Raw genomic sequence first — 18,672 nt, forward strand, 5'->3', positions numbered from 1 at the left:
GCCTTGGGGGACTTCTTGGAGGAATTAGATCATCTCCTCTCACACATCCCTGAAACTGGTCCTCCCGCTGTACTTCTCGGAGACTTCAACCTCCAGACGGGGAAGATAGACAAACTAACATCTCTGTTAACCGCCTTTGCTTTCTCACTGTCTCCGTCCCCACCAACTCATAAAGCTGGCAATGTCCTTGATCTCATATTCTCAAGGAACTGCGCTACTTCTAACCTCTCTGTAAACCCGCTCCACACATCCGATCACTTCTTCATTTCATTCTCTCTACGCCATAACAAACTAATCTCTTCTCATCCTGCACCTGTCCGCCGTAACCTTCGTTCCCTCTTCCCCTCTACCTTTGCCTCATCGGTGCTCTCAGGCCTCCCTTCCTCTGACTCGTTCCAATTGCTGCCTCCAAACTCTGCTGCAGAAACTCTCCTCTCTACTCTCTCATCCTCTCTGGACTCTCTCTGTCCTCTCACATCTCGGCAGGCCCGTCAGTCCCCTCCTGCTCCCTGGCTAAATGATGCACTGCGTGCTAATAGAACCGTCCTTCGGGCAGCAGAGTGGAAATGGTGGAAATCCAAACACCGTGACGACCTCCTAACCTATCAGGCTCTCCTCTTTCTCTGCTTCCATCTCTCAGGCAAAAAGCACTTTCTTTCAAGATAAGATCCAATCTTCCTATTCCAATCCCAAAAAACTATTTTCCATCTTCTCCTCCCTCCTGGACCCCCCAAAGCCCCTTCCCCCTCCTCCCTTCTGTCAAGCGACTTTGTTAACCACTTTGAAAAAAAGGTTGATGATATTCGCTCTTCTTTTTCTGACAGACCTCTACTCACCGCTGGGTCACCAGACCCTCCTTTCACCCACACACTGACCTCCTTTTCCCCTCTCTCTCCAAGTGAGGATCTTACCCTCATTACCTCTGCCCGCCCTACCACCTGTCCTCTGGACCCTATCCCTTCAAACCTCCTTCAGACTATCGCTCCTGATATTCTACCGTTTCTCACCCATTTCATCAACACTTCTCTAACTTCTGGTCACTTTCAAAACAGTCTCAAGGAGACAAGAGTAAACCCTCTCCGAAAGAAACCCACTCTCAACCCGTCAGATGTTATAAACTACAGGCCTGTCTCTCTCCTCCCGTTCCTGTCTAAAACACTGTCTTTAGACAACTCTCCTGCTATCTCCATCAGAACAACCTTCTGGATCTGCACCAGTCTGGTTTCAAGGCAGGTCACTCCACAGAAACTGCCCTCCTTGCTGTCACTGAGGAACTGCACACTGCTAAAGCAGCCTCCCTCTCCTCTGTCATCATCCTTTTGGACCTGTCTGCTGCATTCAACACGGTGAACCATCAGATCCTCCTTCGCACTCTCCAAGAACTTGGAGTTTCAGGCTCTGCACTTTCCCTCCTCACCTCATACCTCAAAGACCGCACCTACAGGGTTACTTGGAGAGGGTCCGAGTCCGACCCTTGTAAATTAACTACAGGGGTCCCTCAGGGCTCTGTTCTTGGTCCCCTCCTCTTCTCCTTGTACACAAACTCACTCGGATCAGTCATTAGCCCGCATGGTTTTTCATACCACTGCTACGCTGACGACACCCAATTCATTCTGTCCTTTCCCCGCTCAGAGACCCAGGTCGTCGCACGCATCTCTGCTTGTCTAGCTGACATCTCTCAGTGGATGTCTGATCATCACCTCAAGCTCAACCTTGACAAGACTGAACTGCTTTTCCTTCCGGGAAAAGATTGTCCCACTCTTGACCTAACAACCAACATTGGCACCTCTGTTGTTTCCCCGACTTAGACTGCAAGGAATATGGGTGTGACCCTAGATAACAACCTGTCCTTCACTGCAAACATCGCTGCTACAACCCGCTGCTGCAGATACACGCTTTAAAACATCAGGAGGATGCGTCCCCAGCTGACCCAGAAAGCGACGCAGGTTCTGGTCCAGGCTCTCGTCATCTCATGCCTAGACTACTGCAACTCCCTCCTGGCTGGTCTACCTGCATGTGCCATCCGACCTCTGCAGCTCATCCAGAATGCAGCTGCTCGCCTGGTCTTCAACCTTCCTAAATTCTCCCACACCACGCCGCTCCTCCACTGCCTTCACTGGCTTCCAATAACTGCTAGAATCCACTTCAAGACAATGGTACTTGCGTACCATGCTGCGAATGGATCTGGCCCTTCCTACATCCAGGACATGGTTAAACTGTACACCCCAGCATGTGCACTCCGCTCTGCATCAACCAAACGGCTCGCTGCACCATCGCTGCAAAGGGGACCCAAGTTCCCATCAGCAAAAACACGTGGGTTTGCTATCCTGGCTCCAAAATGGTGGAATGAGCTCCCATTGACATCAGGACAGCAGATAGCTTACACACCTTCTGGCGCAGACTGAAAACTAATCTCTTTCGACTCCACTTCGAGCGATAGAACTATTAACAAAGCACTTATATACTAATAAAGGGCTGGCTTATCTAAAGCCAGTTGAGTAGCACTTGAAATGGTTTTGCTCTATGAACCCTGATGTACTTATATGATTCTGTTTTCTTCAAGTTTGTATTTTGTTGGTCGAACGCACTTATTGTAAGTCGCTTTGGATAAAAGCGTCAGCTAAATGTAATGTAATGTAACTACTAGGTGTCCCTTTCTATCAGCTGTGCACTGTTATGGTGTAAATACAGCCTATCTACCAATTGGATCAAATATAAAAATCAGCCGAATTAGTGTTGATACTGCAAGGAGACGTATTGTGTGAAAATAAATCTAAGATGTTGTTTAATTGCTGATATATTTATGATCCTCGTCACGTTTTCAGTGTTGGCGACAGTTCTTCCTGTTTGTCTAGAAGTCTTCTCATCAGGGCTCTATAAATAGATAACTACAGCAGATATGTAATATTTAATGCAACCGAACCGTGTATTACAATGCCGTTATGTGATGACTTTCAAAGAGAAAATCAAGCACACTCGGAATAAAGTATTATTTAAACATTTTTACATTTTTTCAGATTTCTCATCGCATAAACACCATATCCCAACGTGCATTGCGGCTAAACCATCCAATCACCGAGCTAAGGATCTTGCCTACGTCTGTTTCCGGTATTGTTTTTGACGGATGTATTTTGTTATACACACAGTCCTTCACATTTAAATTAAAATGTACATTGAAGTATATCGTGAGGCCTTCTAAAATGTTTTTAAATATAACTACGGTTCTAGTTGAAGAGTTTGTAAATTAACATAAAGCCAAGTTGTTGCCTGGCAACGCAATTGCACAACGTCACGCCCGTTAATTCCACAACCGCACACATGGATTAACATCGATTTAATACATTAATGTAGCCTTTGTTTCTGCTAAAAGAGATGTCGACTAGCTGGGGCAACAAGAAAATCGGCGAAATCGAGTGTGACTATTAAAATATAAATCATTATATTAATATTGAGAATGACAACCGACCGTCGTGGTAGCATTTGCTTGGCACTTCCAGGTATTTGGGCCATGTTAACAATATCCTGTAACTGTCACGTTTGAAGGGACGAAATCGTGACCTCTTAACGTCCTCCAGCATGGTAAATCATCTTGCCGTGATACCAGGTTGAACCAACCATAAAGCTATAAGCCATTTCAGAGAAGTTTTAAAAACAAAACAGACACTGGGAGCGAGAAAGTCATAATGGGTGGTGTAAATGGGCCTGGTACACTGAAAAGGAAATGACACATGATGAATGTTAAATTTTGCAGAATCTCCAACAACACTGCTGACTGTATCCCATAAAACATAATTTTGAAGGGGTTATTACCAGGTACTACTTAAGATATTGCATTCAACTCTATCTTAAAGGTCACATTATTTAATAAAAAGTTGTATGTAATGGGATTTACTTTTTATATATTCTATACATCAACTGATCGGTGTTCTTTATCATATTTCCTGTTTATTTGTTGCACTGCACACATATTTATTGGTGTTGATAAAAAAAACTATTACACATTGTGTAACATATCTTTGTAATGACAAAAGTGCTACACCAACATTATGGATGCAAAATAAGGAGCAATTGATTGTATGTTATACTGAGGAGCAGGAAATAGGTTCACACCTTCATGAAAGAATGAGTATGTAATGAAGATATGATGAGGGCAAACAAAGGAAAAAAACGGAGGGAATCATTATTTGAAAGTCAAGGTGTAGGACTTTATTTACTCAGATTGCACATTATTTAAAACTCAACAATAACAACAGTGGAGAGGATGATGGAAGAAAGGCAGCAGAGTGAGATGGTGACCGCAGGATCAGACTTAATAGCTGGCCATGGTTGTCTCCAGCCAATGGTTGAAGAGGCAGACCTGTGAATGGAGACACAGTGAGGTTTGTTAGGAAGTCAGCAATCAACAAATATGTTAGCCTAGCATGCAAAGTGTGAAATGTAGGTTTCATGTCTTCTATTGTAGAGATATTTTTGGTTTACCTTGGCGTAGACACCGGGTTGGTTCCTCTCAGCACATCCGTAGCCCCAGGACACAACACCCTGCAGCTCACCGTTGCACACGACGGGTCCACCAGAGTCTCCCTGAGAGAGAATTAATTTGTGAAGGAATGTGCACATTTTCTGTATATGCAACTAAGATGCATTGTTATAGGAAAAGGAATCCTGCATTGTTGTTTTGTTACACACCTGGCAGGAGTCCTTGCCTCCCTCCAGGTATCCAGCGCAGAACATGGCATCAGTGATCATGCCGGGGTAAGAGTTATCACAGTCCCTGTCGGACAGGATGGGGATGTTCAGGCACTGCAGCTTGTTGCTGTCAGCAGCTGTAATTTAGTAAAACAGGGTTAGAATAGCACAAATAACACAAAAATAAAGCCTAACTCCAGCTGTTAAAATGCGGGTGTTACTCACAGGAGCTCTGGGTGCTTCCCCAGCCGGAGACGGTGCACCAGGTGTCAGCGGAGGCACAGCCTCTGGGCAGAGCCACTGGCTTCACGTACCGGTTGAGGGTAGCGGGCGTGCTCAGCTTGATCAGCATGATGTCATTGTCGATGTAGTAGGAGTTATAGTTGGGGTGACGGATGACACGGGAGGAGCTGATGAACTGCTCATTTCCCTCAGTGACTATAAGGTTGTGCTCTCCCAACAGAACCTCCACACGGCTAAAAGCAAATGGAAATGACTGGATTAGTAACAAAATACAGATAACTGATCATCAAATAATAATGTGCATGCCCCACGGGTTAGTAAATCAATCCTATGACCCTGGAAAACATGAGGAATGTGCTTACGACTTGTAGCAGTGAGCAGCAGACACCACCCAGTTCTCGTTGACCAGGGAGCCTCCACAGAAGTGGTAGCCAGAGTTCAGAGACACCTGATGGGGCTGGGAGTGGGGAGTGCACTCCTTCCCTCCGACAATCTTGTCCTCCTCCTTGGCAACTGAGAAAACACACATCAGCATCAAGTTACTTGTTTGATACTACTGCCCTGGTTATTCTGCACTAAGTTTTGGGATAAAGGCCCACAGACTGTCAGCAGAAATAAAGGCACGATAGGAGCTTCACACTCACAGGCAGCTCCGATGAGCAGAACGAAGACCAGAGACCTCATGGTTGCTGTGTGATTCTGTCGATGATAGCCTTCACCTGCAGACCTGGTTTATATCCTCAGTCAGGAGGGCTGCCCTGCTGTCCGGCCCTCCTCATTGGCCAGCAAGAAGCCAATCCCTGCTGCAGGAGGTTGGAGTTAGGTGATTCATTTAAAGAACTACATACAAATTGTTGACGTAAGAATGGTTTTCTTGTTAGAAAATTGGGGAAAGTAAAAACGGGGAGTATGGATATTATTGGGTCCTCTTATTATTTTTATATTACTTTATGACAATACAAGTCAAAATAATTCTTATACGATCTCTAATATCTACACAATGTAATAGTTGAACCTGTTTTTTTGTTGTGTTGGGTGGTTAGGCCAAACCCTGACCAAGTGTCGGTTTTTGACAGGCAGGGAGAGAGACTGTATTGGGTTAGGAGAAGACCAAGGGTCGACAATTGAGGACAAAAGAAAGGAACATGATCTGAAAAGGTTATTGTAAAAAACGAAAAAACTACACTAGTAGTATATATTTGTATATGCCACAATTGACCTAAGCAGCCTGTCCTCCTACAAAAAACAACCACATAGGTCGATTGTTCAGCAGCTTATTACGACCCATAGTCACGTTTTAAAGTGTAGCCCCTCTAGTGGTCGTGTAAGAAACAATTATATCACAGCTAAGGGGCGTGGTTCGGCCCGACGCGAAAAGCAAACTGCAAGCAGTTTGCTTTTCAGCCCAACGGTATACTGTTTTTCTCAGACGCGGAGGGATACTGATTTGTTGTGAAAAGTAACTTACAATTCTACCCGTGGTATACGCTCAGTATATCACGGCTAAGAACCAATCAGATTGCTTGATTTGACTTGTCCGTTTTATAATGTACTTTTAGAATCTACGTCCAGTGGACGTGTAGGATCTATAGTTAGATATTACGAAGATGATTTGAGGTCTCGCTAGGAGAATGTGTATATTCCACGTCTTTCCGCAGCGTCCATGTTGGCGTCAACCCTTACGGGGTAAAAACATTATTTCCGGTCTCGAAGTTTTCATAATAAAATCGGAAGTATTCCCCTCACTGTCAAATTATTACACAGTGATATCTGTATTACTCATCCACTAAAAAGTTTATCCTTACACATCCTATCCTACACAATATTGATTGGTTTAAATGGTGTACAATGCTTTTGTGTTTTTAACCTTCGATTCGGGGAAACAAATAGTGTTTTCGGAGTTCAGACACTACAGAGTTTCCGAATAAACTACACTACCCAGAATCCTCAGCTATCGTTTGGGACTACAACATCCGCTTTGCTTTACAAACCCTGTGATTAGTCCTCAGACAAACGTTTATCTGGGAGTGGAATTAAACTCAGCCAGCAGCGGCACCGAGTGGAGGAACTGACAGCTCTCCTCCGGCATGTCACAACCCACACAGCCCTCTCCGTGACGCAGCTGCTCGGCGTTGGCGTCAGCTGGTCACGTGATGATCCCCTTGGGTCTCTTCCAACAGGGGGACACTCCAGAGGTGGTTCATTCGCTGCAGAAGCCTGCTGTTTTTAACCTATTGGTTTATAAACTGCAGAGCTCGCGGCATTCCTCTGTCCCAGATATGCCTCACACGGTCATAATAAATCCACGAGCACCGTTATAACGCCTCGTGTGGACAGCATACACACACCTCTCATCCTCTGGGCGTGTATGCGCCTCATGATGAGAGACGGAGTGAAATGCAGCGTGTGGAAACTCCCTCGCAGCCCTTTTGCCTCACGGGCAGCGGCGGCGATGGCGTGGCTCGTCACCATGACGACCATTATGGCACATCACAGAGAAGCCTCTCCCCCAGCAGTTCCATGGGATACAAGAAACACTCCTGTCATCCCAGTGTCTTGCGCGGTTTTTACTCCCGCTATTTTTCTAAATCTCGGAAAATAACGGGGGAGTCGCCCCGTTGCTTTACAATCAAACAAGTGTTGATTTGCACAGACAACAGGCCACGGCTATGGAATCAGCCTACCTCAATCGCCAGGGAGGAGTACGATCTGCGTAGCTTCTGAACGCAGCCAGGCGGCAGTAGTAGGCCTACTACTTTTGGCTCTAACAGCAGCGAGAAGGGTGAGTGATTTGTCTGCTCTCTCTGTGGCTCCGTCATGTCTCCGGATCCAAGGAGATGGCAGTTCAGCTGTTTTACGCCCTAACCCGGCTTCATGCCTAAGGTCATCACAACTCTTTTAGGTCAAGAGTGATCACCCTGGCTGGCTTATTCCCCCCTACTTACAGGTCGGAGGAAGAAGCGACGTCTCATCTCCTCTGTCCTGTGTGCGCGCTGTCTTGCTATGTGGCGCGCACGGCGGCCTGGCGCCGTTCTCAGCGCCTGTTTGTGCACTATAGAGAGCGCTCGATCGGGCAACCTCTGTCTGCACAACGGCTGTCACACTGGCTGTGTGAGGCTGTGTCACAGGCATATGTCTCCTCTGGAGTGGAGCCCCCGGAGAACATCAATGCGCACTCCACCAGAGGAATTTCCTCCTCCACGGCTTTGCACGGAGGAATGTCAGTGGAAGATATTTGCATCTTGGTCTTCCCCCTGTTCATTTATTCATTTTTATTTGAGGGATGTCTCCCATTCCTCTCTGACACACCCTGTACTGGGTGTCCTGTCGGAGTGAGTGACGTCAGGGAGCCAGCTGCGTATGGCGTTATATTTGTGCCTCTATCCTGAGCACGCAATGAAACATGTTGAGCATAGAAAATGCTATTGAGCGCGCACTTGGACATTTTTGAGCACAGAGAAATATATTTTCTCTCTCTCCCCCGCTCGCTCGACCTCTCCAGCCTGTGTGCGCTCAGCTTTGCCTGCGCTTGCTCAAGTTGTCACAGCGTTACAAATGTGCCACAAAACCAACCAATCGGAGAACTCGAGAAGGTCAATTCTGATTGGCTGGTCGTCTCCAATCATATCTTCTATCTGAGATGAGAGAGGGATTTTCGGTTGCTATCAGGCTGTTGACGTTCTTATTACACATCTATCGTTGACATTTACAGGACATGACAGACTCGAATGAAGAGAATAGTACGCCACAGTGTCAGGTGAGTTATACATTTCTAGTTTTCTGATATCACGTTATTGTTTGCAATGCCTGAGTTTGCTAGCCGGCAACATAGCTATAGGGGTAGTTTAAGCAAACCTCTAACAAACCGTAGCCTACATGTACATGAACCCTTCGGAGGTATTGATTACTTGCTGTAAGCATTAGAGGTGGCAGAATGACAAAACATGTTTCTCTCTCTATCACAATTTTGGGTTGACCAGAACCTGGACCAACTTCTGTTTCCTGTTCTACAATGGGCATAGAGCTTGCGTTCATTTTCAACCGGACAGATGAGGCTAGGATACCGAATAAAGTTAGCAACACACGTTAACTATGAACAGCCTATTAATCCTTTCTCTTAATGTTATTTCTTCCAACGTTGTGGAATTAGTGAAAAGGGGCTTCTTAACGTGCTTTTATCCGGGGTGGAGGGAGTTACATATTAGTTAAATATAACATTGGGGCGTGTGATTGTAGTGGGTGGAGAAATGAGGATATCCATTTTGGAGTTCAAGCTAGTATAATATAGTTAACGAACGTTACACAATAATAAGGAAGAGAGCTATTTGTGTGATACATCGCTATTGATATGGATTTAGAGTGGATATTTGAGACTTCCAAACAGTAAACAAAAACATAACTTATGGGTGAGTGTTTTTAGCAGAGCCATATTGTCCTTGTGATTCTGTTGATTATTACCTGTCTGTATTATGTTGCAGCTCAGCTGATTTTGGATTGATGGCAAAGGGAGAGGGACTTAAGTGAGAGTGAAAACACAAGGTAAGTTTCAAATAGATCAGCAATATCCCATCCTATAGGTTGCTAGATGTATCTAACCCTTTCTCCTGTCTCCCTCTTTCAGCACAAGAACCCCAGGGGGATTCAATGGAGCCTGAAGACCTGCAATGAGACCCTCACCCCTCACCCTGCACCTGAGTCTCAACTCCCAGAGTTTAGCAAGCCTCTCCCTGTTCCTTATTTTTATTAAACAGACATTAAGCTTCCCAATGGTGTGGTCTTCGTTTTGTGAAAAATATGATTACCTCACATATGTTGTTGCTGTTGTTGTATTTTGTGATAGTTAAATTGCTCCTGCTGACTTGAGCCAGACATTCTTTCCTCCTCTCTGTGTCAGTGGGGAAACTTTACATGTGTACTCCTTTCTCTGAGCGCTTGGAGCATCCCCCGGCAGCACAGCAAACCATGGGGGAGACTATATGCCAGGACAACACAGAGGAAAAGGCACAGACAAACGGCATGATATGCTATTCAATGTTTATTGAATCCCATTTATTTACAATGGATGTTCCTAAAACAACACATTTAACATCATCATCATCATGCTGCTGCTGCTGCTAGTCCTTTGACTCATTGTGCTGTCAGTTGACAATCATTGATAGGCACCTGTGGGTCTCCTGTCCTTTCTGAAAGTCATAAAGATTACATTAGTACTTTAGATTACTTGTGTCCTCAATTACCAGGGATTACTGAAACCACCATGAATTAAAGAAATGGTAGAAATGCATCTAATCAGAATTTTGAAACCTTCCTTCCCTCCCTCTAAATATATCAATAAACATTAGGATGTGATGCTCCTGACTACCATACAGGTTTAAGAAGATAATATTTGTTTTAAAGCAATAAACAACAGCAACAGGCTCTAACCAAGGCAACGTTAGCCTAACATGTATATGTTAACAGGTAAGATAGCTGTTCACACTATGTATATTTTCTATTTTCTACGTTGTAATGCTATGTTATTTCTATTTAAGATGTTTACATTGTCGATTGTTTAATTCTAGTCTTTTAACTGTCTAATGTACAATGCCTTGTCTTTTGCTGCTGCAGCGTAAACATTTCCCCAATTGGTATCAATAAAGTACTTCTTATTTTATCTTAATCCTCAAATATTAGCACATTTCACTTTAAAAAAAACAAACACATTGATGTAACTACATACACATATCGATATGTTGTATACATATTGCAAATCAAAACCTTTATTGACCACTAACTACCAAAAATTGCATTTCTATCCTGTTATTAATGCATTCAAATCGTGATTCAAATGGCCCGCCACGAACTTCCGGGAACTTTCTGAGTCTCCCTGAACCACGTGATGATCAAGCATTTTGGACTTCCGCTGTCGCAACTCTTCTCTCTACATGGCCCTGGACAACACACTCTCACTCCCTAAGCGTCCAATAGCGACGTTTGGTCAGTGTCCGTGGCGTCCAATTGTGACGCTCCTAGGCTCCTTCAGCGTCATAAAGGGACGCAAATAGCTTTCAACTGATTGCAATGTATTCCCATCTGCGTCGGGATTTGACGCTCATGGAAGCACGGCATTCGTTTATGTCGGCTGCCCTTAAAGGCAATGTGAGCGTCATTCCCATTGGATAACGGAGAATTGTACACCCGGAAGTAAGTATTCCTCTTACTGTCGATTGATTTTACAGTGATATCTGCAATACTCATCGACTAAAAAACACCAGATTATCCTTGTTAATTACACAACATTGATTGGTTTAAATTGTGTGCAATGCTTTTGTATTTTTCCCCTTCGATTCGGAGAAACAAATATTTTTTCTGAGTAAAGGATGGCAGAAGACACTACCCTACCCAGAATCCCCAGCTATCGTTTGGACTACACCATGTGCTCTGTTTGACAAACCCCGTTTTTTTCACCATTCATTCCGATGGCTGGCGTCTATGTCACATGATCTTCAAATTTCTCCCTGCAGAAAAAGAAAACATGGCCGAACTTCGTTTTATTCTAGGTGGAAAATGCCTATTTTAAAGTTAGTTTGGCCATTAAAATGCGTTTTGATGTCATTTGATGCGAGAAATATGAGTTGTTATTTCAGATTATGTGTGCAGTGGATGTACATGATCTTTAGTTTGCTAGTTATTACGAAGATGAAGACGTTTTCATTGTTACCAAGGTGGTTGCTAGGGACGCTGCTATCGATATTATTTCTGTTATGTTGTATAACTGTTTAATGGTGTTATCTTTATTGCTACCCCCTTCCCCGTCAATGTATAGTGTTGGTCCACAGCCGCAAACATATTAGTTTAACAAAAGCCGCATCTAAAGATAGCCTACGTTATTTTCCCCCTGTGCAATTCCAGTCTCACATCTCACAGCACATCGTCATTAACAAATACCGGAAACAGACCGAAAACATTTTTAAAAAATAATAATAATACTTTATTCCGAATGTGCTTGCTTTTCTCTTTGAAAGTCATCACATAACGGCTGCATTATATATTACATATCTGCCGTAGTTCTGTATTTATAGAGCCCTGATGAGAAGACAAACATGAGGAACTGAAAACGTGACGTGGATCATAAATATATCAGCCATTAAACAACATCTTACATTTCTTTCCACACAATACGTCTCCTTGCAGTATCAACACTAATTCGGCTCACTTTTATATTTGATCCAATTGGTAGATAGGCTGTATTTACACCATAAAGGTGCACAGCTGATATAAAGGGACACCTGGTGGTTAAAGCATGTTATTGAATTTAATTATTTTATTATTAGATATTAATACGATCCCTATAAAGTATATTCATTACTCGTTATTCTCTACTAATAGTTAATTAAAGACTGTATGTAATGACTATTTTGCACATCCCTTTCAAGATTTCAAGATTTTCTAAGGTTTATTGACATATCATATAGGCCTACACAACTGTGGTAGTTCTACACTGAATGAAAAACTTGGGTTGCAGGTTCCTCAATAGTGCATTACAAGATATCTATCAATATTTGTGCATACCTCCAGCAATGTTAACTATGTTGAAGCACTTATTTTAACTGATATTATACATAATGTATTATACTCTTATAAGATGTATGTAGATATTTCATCTCCGGCCTTGTCAGGTATTGAACAATCAATAAATAAAGAACACAGAATTGTTGAATATAAAACACAGAATTTGTGTGATTATACTAAATGATTTTCAAATAAACACAACTGCATATTTAACTGTTACACATGCTGATGTAACGCAAATGTTCCAACTTGGGATCAATAAAGTATATCTTATCTTAAGCTGATCGATGGCTACTGCTATATTTGCAAAATGTGCCTCTGAACCTTGACAAGTGCATGTTTCAGGCTTATCAATTAATGTAATGTAATGTTATCACAGGGGTCACACACATAAGACCAGCTGTTAAATAAAGCTCTTCTGACCTTAGCTGGCATGTGGGTATATATATTAATACTGCCCATAATGGGCACAAGCAATTTTCATCCATTTATTAATTATATGTTTTAAATGTGAGTGTTTCCTGTCCCCTAAACCTCCAGGGATGTACACAGTTTAATACTGGCAACTTCTTATTATGGGAAATACGAAAACGTCTTTTAAAACTACAACTCCCAGTAGAGACGTGCCATAGAGAACATGTTGCGAAACAGAATAGCCAGCATGTGTAGTTCTGGGGACGGGGTGGGGGAGGGGGGACGCGGTGGACCCGTTCAAATCCAGTTTTGGACAGTCTGCCGTGGTTCCATCCCATTTCAAGTGCTGTTCGAGAATCGGCTTAACCCTCGGAGCACACTCTCCAATCACAGAGCTTGAGGACTATCACGGGGTTTGTCGAACAGAGCACATGGTGTAGTCCAAACGATAGCTAGGGATTCTGGGTAGTGTAGTGTCTTCTGCCATCCTTTACTCCTGGGAATGGACGCTCACATTACCTTTAAGGGCAGCCGACACAAACGAATGCCGTGCTTCCATTAGCGTCAAATCCCGACGCAGATGGGAATACATTGCAATCAGTTGAAAGCTATTTGCGTCCCTTTATGACGCTGAAGGAGCCTAGGAGCGTCACAATTGGACGCCACGGACACTGACCAAACGTCACTATTGGACGCTTAGGGAGTGAGAGTGTGTTGCCCTGGACCAGCCAATCAGAATTTACCTTCTTGAGTTCTCCGATTGGTTGGTTTTGTGGCACATTTGTAACGCTGTGACAACTTGAGCGAGCAAGCGCAGGCAAAGCTGAGCGCGCACAGGCTGGAGAGGACGAGCGAGCGGGGGAGAGAGAGCGCATGCAGTGGTCTGCTTGCGCACAGAGCAGGAGTTTTATGAGAGAAAATATATTTCTCTGTGCTCAAAAATGTTCAAGTGCGCGCTCAATTGCATTTTCTATGCTCAACATGTTTCATTGCGTGCTCAGGATAGAGGCACAAATATAACGCCATAGCTGTGCGCCTCTCTCCTGCCTCTCGGCACGCAGAGAGCGGCCCTTTTTCCCTCTTATAGGAGGGATGTTCCTTTTTCCTCTGACACACTTTGTATAGAGTGCCTGGTCAGAGTGAGTAACGTCAGGGATCCAGCTGGGCGCTCTCCTACCTGTCTGACACGCAGAGAGCTGCTGTTCCCCCTCTATGATCGCTGGGCAAGGTGGGACCTTCGTCTCTACTTTCTCACAGCGGCTGGTATGTATTGTTCCCAGCCTTCACCCCGTCAGGGAAGATAGGCATGTTTTGCTATGTTCCGGGGACGGTGATGCGCCATTACGCATGGCACAACAGGCAGGGGGTGTTATTGAGCAGGTGTGTCTGTGCTTCTAGTGCCGGGCAGACCCAGTGGGGCGCAGACTACATCATGCTTCGCCCTTAACCCAATAGCGATAGTCCTAGAGGGCGAAGCCATATACGAAATAGAACTGAGGTTACCTACTGTAACCCAGCTTCTATGAGTAAATGGCGCAGCCCTCTAAGTGATGGCTCTACGAATAGCTGAAGAAAAGTTATGTTGTATGGGAGCAGATTGTCGGGCCTCCTTCCTATTTATACCGGAAGGAAGCCCGAGGGTGGGGCCCACCTTGCGTGTGGGCGTGGACTACAAGTGTTTCAGTGCTGCGCGGGGGTGCAGGGGGATTACCCAATAGCGATAGCCTTAGAGGGCTGCGCCATTTACTCATAGAAGCTGGGGTTACAGTAGGTAACCTCAGTATTCGAGCATATGCCTTGAGTTGCACATAGCTCCAACGATCCATCACAGTGTCTCTCTCCACACACACACACACACACACACACACACACACACACACACACACACACACACACACACACACACACACACACACACACACACACACACACACACACACACACACACACACACACACACACACACTTTGTATTGTATTATGATATTGTTGAATTGAGGCGAATATGTGTAATGTTCAGAGGTTGTTGTGTTTAATATTCATGAGAATATTTGTCATTGTTCAAATGATAATAAACAAACATTTGCATAAAGCATATTTGTCCACTCATATGTTGATAAGAGTATTAAAAACTTGAAAAATATCCCTCTAAGGTACATTTAGAACAGATAAAAAATGTGCGATTAATCGCGATTATCTATGGACAATCATGCGATTAATCGCGATTAAATATTTTAATCGACTGACAGCCCTAATATATATATATATATATATATGATATATATTACATTACATTGAGCTGACGCTTTTATCCAAAGCAACTTACAGTAAGTATATATATATATTTATAATGTAATATATCAGATATTAATTTGTATACACATTAATATCTGATTTGTAAAACATCACAGACAGAAAGGTATATCCGTCATTTAATGGTAAGCTATTGAAATTTTGATTCCATAGATGTGTCTCCCATCACCCAAAACCCCTGACTATTCTCTCAACTCAGTATTTACATTCTTATATTCAAGGAAAATCAGTAATATCTTTAAAAACTACAATTCCCTTTCGATCAGCTGTGCACCGTTATGGTGTAAATACAGCCTATTTAGCAATTGGGTCAAATATAAAAGTCAGCCGAATTAGTGTTGATACTGCAAGGAGACGTATTGTGTGAAGAGAAATTGAAGATGTTGTTTAATTGCTGATATATTGATGATCCACGTCACATATTCAGTTTTGGCGGCAGTTCTCCTGTTTGTCTAGAAGTCTTCTCATCAGGGCTCTATAGATAAAGAACTACGGCAGATATGTAATATTTAATGCAGCCGAACCGTGTATTACAATGCTGTTATGTGATGACTTCCAAAGAGAAAAGCAAGCAGCAAATGTTTTCGGATTTCATATCGCATAAACACCATATCCCAACGTGCATTGCGGCTAAAACATCCAATCACCGAGCTTCAAGTTCGATGTTTTAGCCTATCAAAACCTCTGAAAAAAGAAATGTGAAAAAAACAAAAGCATTGTATACAATTTAAACCAATTCATTGTGTGTGATTAACAAGGATAAACTGATGTTTTTAGTGGATGAGTACTGCAGATATAGCTTTCAAATCATTTGACAGTGGGGGCAATACGGTTTTATTATGAAAACTTTGAGACCGGAAATACTGGTGTTTTCACCCCGTGAGGGTTGACGCTAACTTTACATGGACGCTGCCGTTACACGTTCTCCTGGCGAGACCTCAAATCATCTTGGTAATATCTATCAAACTATAGATCCTACACATCACTGGACGTGGATTATAAAAGTACAATATACACTTCTCGCTAGAAATCTAATCAAAAAGCATTTTAATGGCCAAACTAACTTGACTGGCATGATGACAGAGAAGTTGAGGGTAAAATGTTAAACAGAAACATTTCCATTTTTGAATCCACTTAATTTATCTATAAGCTATAAATACACAATATAATTATGGTTTGGATGCCAAATAAAGGATTTAGCCCTAGAAAATGATTTATTGGTATGAAGCTGTACAGTATATGATGCTTGATATAGCACCACTTTGTCAAACTCATCTCTAAATAAAAACATCAATCATTTAAATTAGGTTGCTATGGAGTCATTTCTCAAAGTGAGTGTTTCTGCTCCTTTTAGTTTGCCTAAAAAAACTAAAACATTTGCGACTCATAACTTTGTAAAGGTTTGAATCCACCTCTCAAAGTTGGCTTGTGTTTCTCGGTCAGATTGCACAGGTAAACAGGTCCCCTCTATATTTAGATGTGTGCTCACAGTATCTCACAGCTGTGGGTTTCTCAGCATCTGTTACCTAAAAACTAAATTCAGATAGGAAGGGAGAGGCTGATCTGAAAAAAACAAGGTATCTTTATAAACATTTTTAAAAGTCGCTTTTCAATAAATAGCTAGAAAGCAGTTGGAGGAAGTCCTCAGATTCTTCACACAAAGGTATCAAAACAACAATGAAATAATACTGCTGTCAGTAACATTTAGTTTAAGTAGATAAGTATTTCTAGACAAATGAATGTAATGTATCAAAAGTAAAAGGTACACATTGTACAGAATAGTCCATACTAGAGTATTAAGTTGAAGAGTCCAGAAATATAAAACTTTAGAGTTGTTGTGAGACAAGTTACATCTTAATCCTTGTTATTAGTAAATGTTGATATCATGTGAATCCCAGCATATCTTTGCACAACTCTTCCCTAAATATAGTTTTGCAGCCATATGAAATACGTTTGTGGTTAAGCATAGTGTTTTCATCTATAATAATGCAAAGTAAATAATTTTGTAATACGAAATACAGTTAAATATTTAGTTTTTCAAATGTAGTGGATTAGAAGTATGAAGTAACATTAATGGTACATAATTAAATTAGGTTGATGTACATGTGGCTCTAACCCACAGCACCTCACACTCAGTGACATTGCACTCATTTACAATGTCTTTATTTACTATCGATTACATCTGTATTTATCTATATATGTTTAAACCCTGCAACCACATATTGGTTCTGGAAATTAATTGAAAACTAATGCGCTTTGATTACTATGTATTTGCACTTTCTGGTTGGATGCAAACTGTATTTCGTTGTACTCTGTGCAATGACAATAAGTTTAATATAATATACATTAACATTATCCTTAAGTACAGTATTTGAGTAAATGTCAGAAGTTAGAAAGCACTTTGCAACAGGAAAATGTAAGAGCTTATATATTATGCATTACTAAGAACATGTTAAAAATGATAATGGCACAAACTACTGCCGTCAATGCAATACAACACAAGTACTTATATTGGAAACAAGAGGCAAGGCAACCAAAACTAAATAAGTAAACTAAACCATTATTAAAGAAATACCTAATAACACAAAAAGATACAAATTCACCAAGCCTGAGTTGTTTCACAGAACAGATATAATTTAGAATAATGGGTCATACATTGTTCAGCCCCCACTGGGCATATGAAGCAGCATTTTGTATTTTATTTAACCACTATTAATGGTCTTATATTTATAATATATATATATTGCAGAACTGTTTTTTTTGTTAATGCAGATAGAAGAGATGGTGAAGTGATGACTCATTTATCAAATTAATAATAATAACTTTATGGAAATACTTTTTGAAAGTTGCTTTCCTTGATATATTAATATTTTATAACTTTATTAATTGTCCATTCACAATTCTTATCTCCGAGACCTGCTGAAAACCTCAAAAGATTGTTTAGACAAGTCATCTAATTAAGTTATATTAATTAGTCAAACCATATTTAATAGTGATACAATAATAATTGTAAAAACAAAACAATGGTTTATTTCAAACCCTTTTTCTTATTTTACTATAAAAATAAACAATTGTTATAGAGAGTCCACATGAAAGAAATGTGTGCATTTGTTTCTTTATTAGTCCACATTGGGTATAGCCAAAGTGCTTTACATAAAGTAAAAATACTTTACAATAAGGACACTTTACAACAAATACAACAGCACAGTTTGTACAGAATATCAGTATGAGAAAACGACACCCTCTGTCCTTAGACCCTCACATCGTACAAGGGAAACACTTCCACAGAAAAACCCACAGTTTAAAGGGGAACATGGGAGAAACCTCAGGGAGAGCAACAGAGGAGGGATCCCTCTCCCAGGACGGACAGACGTGCAATAGATGCCTTGTGTAAATCGAAGAGATAATACATTTTACAGCATATAGACCGAATGTTAGGAAATGCATGTGTCTATAATAAGAAGAT

General features: G+C 41.9%; 1 protein-coding gene across 2 annotated transcripts in view; it reads right to left on the minus strand.

Annotated features, from left to right (window-relative positions):
* Nucleotides 1-4,180: 4,180 nt before the first annotated feature.
* LOC117461552 (trypsin-1-like) overlaps nt 4,181-18,672 on the minus strand; it is a 28,378-nt gene continuing 13,886 nt past the window's right edge. Inside the window, exons 2-7 of one of the 2 annotated variants that reach the window (XM_071205958.1) lie at nt 5,574-5,729; nt 5,292-5,442; nt 4,912-5,162; nt 4,687-4,823; nt 4,480-4,581; nt 4,181-4,357 (exon numbers count right to left, since the gene is read on the minus strand). In XM_071205958.1, the coding sequence (XP_071062059.1) occupies nt 4,310-4,357; nt 4,480-4,581; nt 4,687-4,823; nt 4,912-5,162; nt 5,292-5,442; nt 5,574-5,613 (729 nt within the window). In that variant the 5' untranslated portion in view covers nt 5,614-5,729 and the 3' untranslated portion in view covers nt 4,181-4,309. Of the gene's footprint in view, nt 4,358-4,479; nt 4,582-4,686; nt 4,824-4,911; nt 5,163-5,291; nt 5,443-5,573; nt 5,733-18,672 lie in introns of both variants that reach the window. The other variant, XM_034103479.2, reaches the window with a different exon arrangement.

This window comes from Pseudochaenichthys georgianus, chromosome 16 (assembly GCF_902827115.2).
Source record: "Pseudochaenichthys georgianus chromosome 16, fPseGeo1.2, whole genome shotgun sequence".
NCBI classification, from domain to species: Eukaryota; Metazoa; Chordata; class Actinopteri; order Perciformes; family Channichthyidae; genus Pseudochaenichthys; species Pseudochaenichthys georgianus.